Genomic DNA, 14,119 nt, shown 5'->3' with positions numbered 1-14,119 from the left:
CGAAATATAGTGCGGCGGCCAATGCAGGTGTGCAGTACGGAACCTGCAGGTACGGATGTACGAACGAGCATGTACAACACAGTACGAATGGAGTGGACTGTACGGCAGTACCGGTGAAATGCAGTACGGGTTGAGAAGTACGGTCGCGTAGTACGAAAGCAGCATGTACGACAGATCTGCAGTACGGATCGAGCCGGATTGAGCGAAATCGTACGGAAATGTACGGATGGCGGAAACAGTACGGCGTAGTACGGCTGTACGGTCGAATGCAAGTTTGTACGGGCGAGATGCAGTAGAGTACGGACTAGAGTAGCAGGGCGGTACGGACTTGTGTGGACTGTACGGCACACGGACCGCAGTACAGCACTGTACGGGATGACGAGACTGCAGCAGACAGAAGGTACGGCCAGCAAAGGGAGCTTGCGGGAGCTAGAGCTGCGAGACGTCGAGAGCTTGGGAGCTAAAGATGAGAGCTAGTCCGGGGGCAGGAGGAGATGGTCCAAGAGCTTAGTCTGCTTTGATACCAAATGTGAGAATGGGAGAGAGAGAGCAAAATGAGAGTAAGAAGCAGGAGAGAGTGAGAGCTGAAAGCTTAGTTACAAAAATGAGAGAGAGAGATTCAACTGAAGGAGTGAGATAAGGTTCTGTCCTAGTGACAAAACCTTAGTAGTCACTAACCATAGTTAGTGGACTAACTGTGGTTAGGGGGAAAAACCTCTTAAAGAGGGAAAAGTGCCCCTAACTAGCTTATTAAATTACATTGGTCACTGCTGAATTATATCTATAATTCTAACAGATGTGAAGGCAGGGGATCCCATGATGTAGTCCACAACATTGAAGCCTCCCCCATGTGTGAAACCACCTGATGTGGGCCATCTGTCAAGACCATTATAAATAATGAAATCATGCATCCTGTCGAGGTTAATAGGGCCTGCCCATAAGATGTGAATGGTCCTTGTCTGTTAGCCGAAACTCGTAACATACTTGCCTCCTCAAGGTCAATGTTTGGCAGTAGAGTGGAATCATCCCTGAAGTCGAGGAGTGGTGCTTGACGAGCGCCTGTCCTTGCGTTGAAGTCCCAAACTAGGAGGACTTCTCCACGGCTAGAGAAGTCAACAATGGACTGATAAAGAGCAGCAAATGGGGATGTCTCATCCTCCCCTCGAATATCTTTGGCAAAGCGGGAGGTCTCGGGGGGGAAATAGCAAATTGCAATAAACAGATGCCGGCTGTCCATGTGCCGAATCCGGATCTAGAGAAACCTGGAATGTGTATCTCTCTGCTCCACTAAGATGGCCCCCAAAAGTGTGAATCTGTAAAGGACTGTGACTCCTCCTGATCCTCGAACCCCTCTAGTATCCCTCGTCTCATCTCTGTAGGCAGACTCCCATGTATACCCGTTGACTACTGGTAGTGGGCGCTGTGGACTCTGATATGTCTCTGTATAAAAGACTATGTCGTGACCTGTATAGGATTCCAAGAAGTTTCTTGGTTTTGACCATAAGGTGCCATTACAGTTCTAGATGGTACAGGATAGGGTCTCGGATGTTTGAGTCTCATAGACCCCTCCTCCCTATGCGGGAGGAGAGGTGGATGCCCTACGGGGGCCTGTAAGGAGTCGTCCATCTCGTACTATTGCCCACTTCCCCTCCTTGCAGGCCTTGTCCCGCTTTTGCAACACAAAGCACCTCTCCTCAACTTGTAGTGGAGTGAGGTCCTCATCCATGGGGATCGCTGGCTGGTCTCGTAAGGCTGAGCTACGACATAAAGCCGAAAGTCGTGCCTGGGCGTCATGGAACCGTATGATAAGGGGCTGCTCTTGGTTGGGGTCCCTCCCAACCTGCCATGCTCTCTCAATTCTGTGCTCAGTCGCCCCTAGAGTAGTGGCCATGAAGGCTGTCGCATTTGCCATTGGTGTAGCCTCAGTGCGTGGGATCCCACTCACTCCTTGCTGGCTCTCTGCTGTTGCTCCAGGAGGGTAGCCGAAATGGTTACCCTTGCAGGTTCCCGTTTGGCTATGTCGACCCATCTGGACGTCTCCTCGATGGCAGATTGCATGCTCGCAATCTGTGCCTCCACAACTAGGGTGCTCCTTGGGACTGTACGTATAGCAGTGACCTCTTGTCGGAACTGTGAGATCTCTTGTCTGAGTCCTTGAATAAGATCAGCCTGGTCTCAGATAGCCTGAGACTGCTCCTGTATGAGACGCGCCTGCTCCTGGGTGAAGTGTGTCTGCTCCTGTGCGAAGCGTGACATCTCCCTCTCGCGCTCTCGGATGCTATGAACCTCCATCAGCAAGTTCTCCCAAGCCTCTGATGGGTCAGCTTGTCCGTGCTCTAGCGGAAACTGCAAGGACAGTGGCATCAAAGTGTGAGCTACATGAGGTAACGAGCAGTAAAAATATAGTTGAAAGGATCAGACTATGGTTTGCTACATTCTAGGCTAGGAGGAGGCAAAGGATAGGCTAGGGGAACAAAATAAGGGCAGGGAGAGGCAATGGCTGAGAGGAGGAGGTGAAGAGGCAGGGCGGTAGGTGGGGTAGCAAGAATGCAGGCAGGGGGCAGAGAAGGGGGGGAGGGCAGGCGGGAGGGACAGTAGAGGTGGGAGGGACAGGAGAGGCTAGGTGGGGGAGGAGGAGGCGAGAGCAGGAGGCAGCAGCAGGGAGAGAAGCCAGGCAGGGAGTTAGGCGAGGGAGGAGGCGGCAGGAGGGGGGTCATGAGCAGGGGGACCAGCCTCTTCCTCCTTTGCATGATGCATCTTTGCCTTGAATTTCTTCTGGCAGCTATTTCTTTCATACTTGATAGAAGTCTACTTCAAGGGTGTTTTTTTTTTTGGGGGGGGGTTATTATTGAATGGCACAAGGTTTTGACTAGGTAAACTTAAAGCACTCTCTAGCTGGGTCTTATAGATTTTTTGGATGAAACAAGATCTTGTACATTCATGTGCATTAAAGGTTTTGGTTTGGTTGGTATGGCTTTGTTTCTAGTTTGGTTTCCATGAAGGGAATCATCCCTATTGATTCTAACATGGACAGGATCCTCTTAATTCCTTGAAAGAAACTAACGATGTCAAATGAGGGAAACCCTTTACTAGCTTCAAATTTGTATAGTAAATTGACAAGGCTATTGATCTGTTTGGTTGAAAAGAAAATGGACAGGTATCCTTATTATGATACCCTTTTTTTAATGAATTGCAATTTTACTGAGTTTTCCCTTCCGGTCCATCACGAAACTGATTTCAATATTCTTTCGTGGGCAGGTTGTTCTTGAGCTTCAAGAGGATGGAACTGTGTCTACTAGTGATGAGCCTCATGTAGTACTTGGAAGCATGCCCAAGCAATTTCTTCATCAGGTGCTGGAAAATGTCAATTGTTTTTTTGCACAAAATCTCTTGGTGGGAAATGCAAGTTTAAACATATGAATTCAAGCTTGATTAAGAGTTGGATAATGCCATTAGAAGTTGCTTTATGAATAATTTGAATTGTATCTTTTACATATCATCTCAAGGTTTTGCTTGCACTTCTAGCCGGCCTCTATACTTTTAAACTGCTCTAAGAACACTTGATAAGATCATTTGTTTTTTTCCCCATGCCCATCTGGAGCTAGCAAAAAATACTGCTTTTGAGCTCCTCGTGATTTGCCTTGATGGTCATCGTTGGCTTGCTCTTTCTATTTCCCTCTTATTGGCTAATCATGGCGTCTGGCTTGCTGCTTGCGTAAATCAAGCTAGCCAAAATACACCACTACGGGTAGGCAAGTAGCATAGACTGTGGCTTATTGTTGGCTCTGATCTTACTTCGTGTGATCTTGCTTCCTTCTCTCTCTTATGCATGTAGTCATTTGGCTACTCGCAATCGCATTGCCAAGTCTCTTTTCAATTGCAGACCCTTTGTACTCTGTTCTTTATCTCATCTCGCTTCTTGGCGTGTTCTTTCTCTAATGCTTGATGCCAATTTGCATACACACTAATGTTATCTCCTTCCCTTGCCTTTCTTGCTTCAAGCGAAATCACAAAGAGTAGGTGTATTGGATGCCCTTGATAGTGACTTGCCTCCATCAATAGCTTGCAATGTTCGATCATTTTTCCCTTGACCTAGCATAGTGACCAGGAATGCCGTTCCCCGTTCATGGAACAGGATCGTTGTTCTAGACAAAGCCACATTCCCGAAACCTCTAGACCCCACCCCTCTCCTCCCCCCCAAAAAAAGAAAATTGCTTTTTAAAAAAATTCTCCTCATACTAGGGTTTTTGGTTCCCGTTCCCGTTTCCACGTTCCCCCTTCCTGAAACGTGCCTGTTCTGGCATCCAATGTTCTCGAAACTTTCCCTGGTAACCATAGGCGGTGGGATCCCTTAGGTATGGTGTTCGTGGGGGAAAGTCTTTGAGATATCATGGTTCGTGTGATGTTATTGCACCCTTTTTTTGTGAGAGAAAAGGACTTATATTGAACAATGAAAAAGAAACATTACAGCTCTTGGAGCTAGAGCTAGGGCGCATTGCACAACGCCATGGCTGCAGACTCCAGTTGAGGGCATCGCTTCTTGAAATACAAGATAATGTCCAATGTTTACAGCTTGACTATTTGACCAAGATCTAAAGGAGAATTGCAATAATGAAACATTGCCATGTTTCTATGTTATCAGTGTTATAGTGGCAGCTCTGATAATGCTCCAAAGGCTGTATTGCACGTCATTCATCAGCCTTTTGTCTCTGAGCAAGGAATTTTCCATCTGAGCGGTATTACAATCTGTGCTCTCAAGAGCCAATTGTAGAGTTGCCTCCACACACAGTGTGCGAGAGGGCAGCTCCAAAATAAATGAGAGTTTCTTTCCATTTGAATCTTGCAGAAGGCACAAACAGGAGAAATGTCCCTCCACGTAGTCACCCTGTCCTTGGTTGAGAGTTTGCACGCCATAGCATAAAATTTAATCTCTAAGACGTGTGGCTTTCCAAACCTTCTTTACCCTATGTGCCTAGACATTTGCTGAGTCAAGAGGTGCTTGAGCTTTCCAATACAAGTAGACCATAGGAGCGGGAAGCCCCTTAAGGATAGACGGGTGAGGTCTTTACCCTTACCGTTAAACCATCTCCAAAAGTTGTTTGGAAAACATAGCACCATACTAGAAGGCCACATTGGTTTCATTCTTGTGAATGTGGAGTGGATGAAGGCTTGCTCTCTATTTGAGAGATCGTATTGTGCAGTGAGGTGCTCAATGGAGTGCCAGCACCTATGCTGTGAATCCCAGAGATGATGCCACTTGGTAACTCCTCTATCGTTGAGACTTTTGGCTAGGCGGGGACTGATTTGGACAGGCACCACTTCGTTTGCATATGGCCATTTGGTAACCATAACGCAAATGCTGAGGCTCAAAGAACCGTCCCCTGTTAGAATTGGGCTCCCCTCCATGCACAAGGACCCAAATGTTGCTTCCAGAGAATGATAGGTTTGTGCAGGACCTCAGCATGCTGTATCTTGATTGGGAAATCTGAAAGTAAGAGCTCTTGCCGAGCTACACTACCATTTGAAAAGGCAAGGATGCCCTTTGATTCATCAATCCAGTGCTGTATCAATATTGCCCAGGGCTGCTGAGAGTGTAATTTGGAAAGCCATTTAGAACAGAGGTGATCACACTTTCCTTCGAATGATTCAAGTCCCATACCTCTTGCATCTTTTGGAGTAGTCAAGATAGGCCAGGGATGGAGTGCCACTGGTCTCTCCAGATGAATTCTTGAGATACCTTTTCAACCTCTGAGAAGAGGAAGGAGAGACAAGCTCCATTTGTTGAATTTGGATCGAACTTTGTCTAGACACCCATTGTAACCTTTGCTTCATGGTTACACCAAAGCCGAGTGGGCATCCCAAGGTACCTTACAACAGCTCCTGTGAACGTGCAACAGCGAAAGGGACAGTGGCAATCTGCTTTGGCAAGGACCGGAATGAAACACAGTCTCCTAAGGCCACTCAGGGTGACTCAATGAGCTTTGTACATGACAACTGACCCTGCAGATCGATTTTGAGGTCTTTAGGCGGACAGCAACAATTTTATGTCTGTTTACGCCTTTGCTGAAGTCTCTCATGTTATTGCACCCCTGTCTTTACTTCTTTTTGGTGCCCTTTTCTAGTTTGAGTGGATTTCTAGGTTGCATTGTCACATGTTTGGAGGAATAACTGCATTTTCTCTTTTCATTCATCACTTTAAATACTTTCTTTGCTTGACTAGTGACTTGTTTCAGCAACTTGCCTAGCTAGTGTTCATACCAAGTGTGCTAGATTCTTGTCGGCCAAATGTTATTTTTTAAAAGGCAATTGTTTGTGAAATGCCTTTCTTTTGTTGGTATGTGTTTGCAATCCCAAGAACCTAACTAGCAAATGGTAAGCTTTGGTAGGTCTATCATTGTGTGATGGTACCACATCTTTGAGTTTGGTTGCAAACGTCCAACATTGGTCTGTAGATTTTGTCACATTTGTGGCATTTCAGGTGCGTATTTGTAGTGCACATTGGCTGAACTTGCCATGTTGCAACATTGGCATCTTCCCATAGATTTTGTCACATTTGTGGCATTGCAGGCGTGCTTGTAGTGCACATTGGCTGAACTTGCCATCTTGCAAGATGCACACCTCAAAAGGTTGCTTGAAGTTATGTCCTTTGTGTTGATATGACTTCAATAGTGGTGCCCCCCCCTTCCCTTAAAAAAAAGAGGGGCTTTTATTATATGCTTTGAAAATACACTAGAAAATAAGCTATTCACAAGACACTCAAAATAAAGAGGAACTAAATGCCTTGCACATTGCTTCTTTGGGATTCGGCACATGCCATATGGTCATTGATAACTCAGCACCCAACAATCAAGAGGTTTTGTGATCTGTGAGCGTCTTTTAGGCGAAGCCTTCTAGGACGTTAACAACACTTGGTGGTCTTCCTGGAACTCTTCGTACCTTTCTTGCTCTTAGATTGAGCACAAGTTATATATATTATCCATCCCTATGCTGATGAGAGCGGTTGTTAGTGGGATCAACTACCTCCCATTACAAGGGCTGCAGTGTGCTACTCGGATGTTCCACAGATGCTTCCATATGAAAAACATGAGGGGTGTTGCCTGGAAAGAGGAGTGACACCATGAATGTCTCGACACCATGAATCTCTAGTGTATGATTGTCCCCCCACGTATTAAGCAAGCAAGAGATGTCATCTCTATTGGGAAAGCATGCCTCCTACGATCACACTCATTAGATGCGGCAGTCTCATTAGAGGTGAGAGATTATCTATAGAAATTTTGTTGTGCAACAGTGACAGAAGTAGATCTTTCATGGTCTGTTATTGGTTCAAAGTTGTGAGCAAAGCTTGGCGAGAATGCTTGAGCCAGTGCCTCTCGTGTTAGGGTGCAAAAGGGGAGGCTCATAGTTGAAGCCAGCTAGCAATGTCACTTGCATGGTCCATGTAGATTGTCTTGTTTGGGTGGGCCAAAACTGCTCCTCGATGTCCAATTGCACCCCTTCCATAGCTAGGGCCGCCATTGTACATACTCCTCTATGGTTGATCAAGGTAAGTTATTTAGCTTGGTAGCTTACCAACTGAAATAGATCGTGATAGAGATTCTAAATTTACTGGGTGTTTCTGGAGAGCTGTGTTCACGAAATTTGACACTCGGCTCAGCATGAGTTTGGCTTATCATCCTAAATTGGATGGACGAATAAGAGAGTCAATTAAAATCTGGAGGATATGCTGATAACTCATGTCTTTCGGAGGCAGTCTGATTGGGGCAAGTATCTTCCTGTGTTGGAGTTTGCTTACAATAGCACTAAGCATTCAGCAACCTGAATCAGTCCATTCATGCTGATTTATGGATACCAGCCTAGAGCCCTGTGGGTAATTGGTTTGCAGAATGTTGAGATTGACATTGCTGCTGATTGGTTGGAACTTGGAACAGCAACAAGATGTGTTACAACTTGTAAGGGAAAGCATAAAAAGTGCTCAAGATAGAGCACAATTTTATGCTCCTCCCACCTCCACTGCCCCGGAAGCCCTGTTGCTCCATTGCCCTCCTGCCCTCTCTGCTTGGCCCTTCATCCTGCTTTCACCTACACCGGGTATGCATTTCCTTACCTATAGTCCAGAAATCAATGCATGTGAGCAGAGTGTGTTGACAATGGGACTTGTCCAGGTCTTATGTTCCCCCAGTTCCCCCCCTTTTTCTTTCAAACCCCCCATGTAATTACCCTAACCCTCTCCTTTGTATTTTCCTTATAATTTCCCCCTGGCCCCTCCTTTAATTTTTCTCAGACCCCATACCCCCCTATTTCTACTCTTGTTTTATAGCATTTTATTCTAATTAATCACATTTTTAACGAGGAAGAGGAAACAAAATTACATCAGGTTCCCAACCACTCCAAGGCTTATACGATCCAAGACCGCAAGATTCTTCTCGAGTAGGCCAAATGAGCTGCAGAAGAAGGGAAGCATCAAGGGTATGATGGTCCGGCTAAGGTCACAAAAGTGGACCTTGCCTCAGACGGTGAAGACCCGAAGCCGGTCTACATAGCCGATGACCTCTACCCCGAGCGGTGGGGTTTACTTCAAGATCCTCAAAGATTCTAAAGTAATGTGAACTAGTCAAGTCTAGTATCTTCATGATTTTGTGGTCATTTCTTAATATTAAAAAGACCAACGAAGTGAGCAGCTACAAGTGTTGTTTACTTGGTGATGTTCGGGTATACCTAGTCTTTCATGGCAATAGATTGTACAGAAGTTGGGTGTTGGAGATAATTGTCTTTGAGAATAAACTTGTACAACTCGAGGATCTAACCAGTTGTGTGTCCCATGAGGTGGAATGTCTTCTGGATTATAGGAGCTGATAACTTAGGAACAAGGTCTTCAAGAGCTGAAGGTTTAGTGAAACTTCCACTCGTAGAGGGTAGGTCTAGGGAAAGTATTGATTCTCTTTGGTGCCAATTCCTACAGTCTATGTCTTAGTTCTTCTTTGAATAAGGGCGGAAGAATATTATGTCCACGTCTGGACATAACATGGCTAGTGTTATGGAGGTCAGGTTAACCTAGGGTAATGTAATTCAATTAGGACATGACGTACCTTTGTTACAGCTAGGGTAGTCTTAGGGTTGAGACACCTAAGACACACTCTATCTATACATGTCTAGATTTTTTGTCTTACTTCCCCTCTTATTAAGGCTGCGGGGGGGGGGGGAGGGGGCAGGGAGGGTGGGCTGAATTGTTTATCTCAATTGTCAACCTTTGTTTTGGAACTGGGAATGCTGCTTCAATGAACTTTAAGCTCACATGAGCCGTGCTCTATCCCTTAGTATCTGATGACTGAGAAGGCACTGAGATCATGGCGGAAGACGCTTGTCACTGCTGTGAGTTCTTTGAGCTTCCATCCTCCTGCCTGGTGAGCCATCCCGCCCAGGTCATCGATGTTGGGCACGGGCTGCATGTACTTGATAAGAAGCTGATCGAGAACCTTGTAGGTAGCCTTATCAAATTTACTCATTATCATGATTCCCTGCTTCATGATTCCAAGCACACATGCAAGAATAATCCACTCACAGATAGAATGAGCCCCTCAGGACCCACTTATTTCAGCTTGCGGAACCATCTATTCCCACTTGCTCCGGGATTCAGTTGTTCAAGGTTCACTAGTTCTAGATTCATTGTTCCAGATGCCAAATTTTCTTGTTCCATGTTTTGGACTCACTGAATTTTTTGGGAGTCATCTCACTGTTTCGCTTCTTTTGGCAGCATCTACTTGGTGCTTTGACAGTTTGAGGCTGTTTGGGCATTAATTGGAGTGTTTTGCCAAAGTGTGTTGTTTGACAGTCCCAAGTTTGTTATTGTTTTTATCTTTGTTTTTTTTGCTTACAAACGATGTTTGTAGATGCGCTGTATGTTTTGTTTATAACAATATTTCTTGTGCATTTGTGTTTTTTGCCATCTCATATGCTCGCATTGTTGTGATAGACCCTGTTTTTTACTTCTCACAAAAAATTTCCATTTTTGCTGCATGATTGAGGCTTCAGAACAAGCAGCATCTAAGGGCAGGTATGCTGCTACGATTTGCCATCGGTGAGCAGGGCCTGAGCATTGTAGATGGTAGACCTGTCACGGCAGATATTCAATACCAAGGGCCTGCGAACCGCTCTCGGGCAGGTGCTGATAGCGTATCTAAGGTATTTGTAATAGATATTTGTCTGGGACATTGATGTCCTACTGTTTGAGTTATAATGTTTGAAAACTGGAGCTATGCACGTTTTATTTGCTCATTATTGTACACCATAATTTCAGGAAATTAATCTTAGCTCCATGCTTTCTTTGGTACAGATTCTTTTCCAATATGCTGCAAGGCATGCTCCACTGACAATCTCAGACCTCCTAGCAGCTGTAGCATCTTTTGATGACGAAGGTGATATTCAAATGGATGTATGATTGCAAAATCTTCTCAGTGCAATCGCGATCATCAGGTTTAAAGTGCCTTAAAAGATTCTGCATTCAGAGAGGTAATTTTTGAGCAACATGCACAACTGGATTTCAGAAATTTCGTTTTGTTAAGAGCTCGTATGCTTGTCAAAGGGTAGCTTGGCAAATCTTCTTCCGTTGAGTTCATAGGAGGGGTAGTAATATTTGTGAATGTTAGCATTCCTAGCTATCTTTCATATTGATGTCAGAATGAAGTTTGAGTTCAAGAACTAGGAAATAAATCCAGGTGCGATTGAGCATAATTAGAAACTTTGACAGGGTCAACTTGTGTTACAAATGTGATGAGCAGGAGACAAGATCCATCTTTCTGGTATCCCAGAGGTCATCGGGAGCATTTGATTATGTTTGTTTTCTTTTCCAAACTATGGTAAAGTGCTACTTGTACCCATGTCTCTAACTGTGCTTTGGGATAGAGGTCCACTTCGAAATTAAAATTTTTGGCAGTGATAAGATATCACCTCTGAGTCTCTGAATGTGCGAGGTACTGCCATACTCAGCTTCTAAGTTCTCACACAAGGAAATTTCAAATATTGCATGCCCTCAATATCTCAATGGCTTGGATGATGCCTTGATAATATCCACTATATTGGTTTTGTAATGTTGGAATTGACCGACTTATGGATTCTTATAGCTCATTGGCAAGGTATCTTTATTATTGATACTTTTTTGAATCTGAGAGCTAACAGAAAGAATTGTGGAAAAGAAGTGATGAAATGCGCATTTTCCTTCTATCCGAGGATTCGTCCCAAGACTCCAGGTTGCACTTTTGCTATTGGAACGGGATAGTGGTCCTTAATTCTATCATTTCAGGAGTAAACCATTTGAGTATGGAAAGTAGTTTTAGGAACATTCTCTTCCCATATGAATAACTAGTGATAACCTGAATGCAAATCAATCTTAGAAAAATATCATTCACCCTCGTGTTGATTACACAACTCATTAATGAGAGTCATAGGATATTTATTCTTAATCAACATCTTGTTAAGAACACAATAGTCTACACATAACCGCATAGACCTGTGCTTTTTCTTCACCAATAAAATAGATGAAGCCCAAGGAGACACACTTGGTTGGATGAAACCTCGTTTTAGGTAAATTGACACGCTACCTCTTGAGCCTCTTGCTAGTTCAGCTAGTAAGGAGGCTTACTAATGGTTTTAGAGTGTGGTATAACATCTATATCATGTTCTACCCCATGCAAAGGTAGTAAACCTTCAGGTAGCCTTCTTATACTCTAAAGAGGCCAAGAAGAGAGCTGGTACCCAAACTTTTTTCACTTGCTTAGACTTTTCTTGAGGTCCTTTTTGCTTCTAGAATCTTGGAAATGATAAATCACCAATCGCACTAGGCAGCTTCTATGCATTCAATGCACATTTCCCTTTGGCAATTGTGTTGTCAAAGATTTGGTCAAATTTATTTGCCTCCTCAAGCAACTTAGGCTCATTTTGTTTAACCTAATTTTTATAATCAAGGTCAAGATCATGAATAAATCCATGCAATTTCTAGAAGACATCGATGCATGTAAGCTTCAAAGTGCCTTTTCGATACTCACTGATGTATTAGGTTGGTGGCTCATTATTCATCTTACACTGATCCTATACATCCCAATTTTGTTCCATTTCATTCTTTGGAAGACATTCCTTTTGAAAGAGTGCCTTGAACCATGCCCACGTGGTGGTGTGTATCATGTTACTCTCAATGAGACCATTTCACCACTTATAAGCCTTGCCCCTAAGAGCCAAGCATCTAGAGCATGCAAGTGCCTCGGTGTCTGACTCAAGCTATGCAAGTCTTGTCCCTTTTATAATAAAGTGGTGATTGCATCTCTATTTCACTCTTTTTTCACTCCATTAAAAGTGGGATGTTACAAATCCTTCAGGATAGAGGTGGAATCATGAGATCTGTGTGAAGATAGTGGGAGAGAGGGAAGGAGTCTCACTTGAGGCTTTCTCACAATCACAATGGGGGAATACACACAAAGGTAGAGGCTGAAAACAGTTTTTCTCTTCTTAGTTGTGAAAGCCAAAAGAACTCTTGTACAAAGAAAATAGAAGAACCCTATATGTGGGTCTCAAACCAAACTCAACTAACTAAGGTGGCATACTAACTGAGCCACAAACTAGAGTAGATAAGGATAGTTGTCATCCAGCTATTATTCGTGGGCGGTGTACCAACCGCATCTTCAGCTAACAAGTCGGTGACATAAATACACAACGGTCACCCTGGCATATCGTGAGTGGAGCTCGATATCTCAACACTCCCCCTCGAGCTGAATCCCAATTCCTGCACACCCAGCAGGTCTCTGAACTTGCGCAGCTTCTCTGCGCCCAATGCTTTCGTGAATATGTCAGCTACCTGATCCTCTGTGCTGACATAAACTAGATCAATAAGACCTAGTAAAACCTTCTTCCGCACATAGTGATAATGCACCTCAATGTGCTTTGTTCTAGCATGAAAGATTGGGTTCTTTGCCAAGTGTATGCTGCTCATGTTGTCACAATAAATGACAACTGGCCCATCTGTAGACTGATGCATATCATATAGTAGCTTATGCAACCAAGCTACCTCACATGCAGTCATTGCTGCACCCCTGTACTCAGCCTTTGTGCTCGACAAGGCAACTGTAGGCTGTTTCTTGCTGCTCCAAGTGACTGCAGCACTCTCAAAAGAGAACATATATCCACTAGTAGATCGTCTATCAGAAATACTACCAGCCCAATCAGCATCAGTGTATCCATGCAACTGTATCTGAACCCCAGCCTCATAAAATAGTCCATACTGCAATGTGAACTTCACATACTTGAGTATGCGTCTAGCCGCATCCAAATGCGGTTTCCTTGGAGCCTGTATAAACTGACTTACCAACCCAACAGCATAGCTCAAATCTGGCCTGGTAATAGTCATGTAAATCAAACTTCCTACTATGCGTCTGTACATAGTAGGGTCTTCCAGAAGCTCACCTGCATCTGCGCTCAGCTTCACATTCTGCTCCAAAGGAACTGAAATAGGCTTACAGCATGTCATCCCATATTTGGACAGCATGTCCAATCCATACTACCTCTGCAAGAGCTGTATCCCACTTGGTGATCTAATCACCTCAATGTCCAAGAAATAACGCAGCTCTCCCAAATCCTTCATCTCAAACTTCTGCTTCAATAGCATTTTCACATGAAGGATATATCTTCATCACTATCACCTGCGATGATCAAATCATCAACATAAATGACAAGCAGCATAATCCCTTTCTCTGTTTTTCTCACATAGAGTGAGAAATCTGCCTTGGAAATTTGAAAGCCAATAGTGACAAGATACTGTCCTATCTTGTCAGACCATGCTCTATGTGCTTGCTTCAAGCCATACAAGGCTTTCTTCAACCTGCAAACAAACTCAGGATGAATAGCATGAACATAACCTGCTGGCTGCTCCATAAAGACCTCTTCTTGCAAATCACCATGCAAGAAGGCATTCTTTACATCCATCTGATGTAAAGACCATCCCTTTGATGCAGCCATAGCAATGACAGCTCTTACGGTTGCCATCCTTGCAATCGGGCTGAAAGTTTCTTCATAATCAATGCCATATGTCTGTGCATATTCCTTGACAACTAATCTTGCCTTGTATCTATTCACAGAA

General features: G+C 44.1%; 1 protein-coding gene across 3 annotated transcripts in view; it reads left to right on the top strand.

Moving 5' to 3' along the window:
* The window catches only part of LOC147902589 (snurportin-1 protein), a 62,077-nt gene extending 50,880 nt beyond the window's left edge, over positions 1–11,197 (top strand). Inside the window, exons 5-8 of one of the 3 annotated variants that reach the window (XR_015540865.1) lie at positions 3,259–3,351; positions 10,030–10,179; positions 10,331–10,506; positions 10,776–11,197. Coding sequence is in view for 1 of the 3 variants with exons in the window: in XM_087373325.1 (XP_087229451.1) it covers positions 3,259–3,351; positions 10,030–10,179; positions 10,331–10,435 (348 nt within the window). In the remaining 2 variants the exon portion in view is untranslated. Of the gene's footprint in view, positions 1–3,258; positions 3,352–10,029; positions 10,180–10,330; positions 10,690–10,744 lie in introns of those variants that run through there. The other 2 variants (XR_015540864.1, XM_087373325.1) reach the window with 2 other exon arrangements.
* The last annotated feature ends 2,922 nt before the right edge of the window (positions 11,198–14,119 follow it).

This window comes from Dipteris shenzhenensis, chromosome 4 (assembly GCF_047967505.1).
Source record: "Dipteris shenzhenensis isolate YYH24624 ecotype China chromosome 4, Dip_SZ_1.0, whole genome shotgun sequence".
Lineage (NCBI taxonomy): Eukaryota > Viridiplantae > Streptophyta > Polypodiopsida > Gleicheniales > Dipteridaceae > Dipteris > Dipteris shenzhenensis.
The sequence above is the reverse complement of the archived record's forward strand: the minus strand, read 5'-3'. Positions and strand labels throughout refer to the sequence as shown.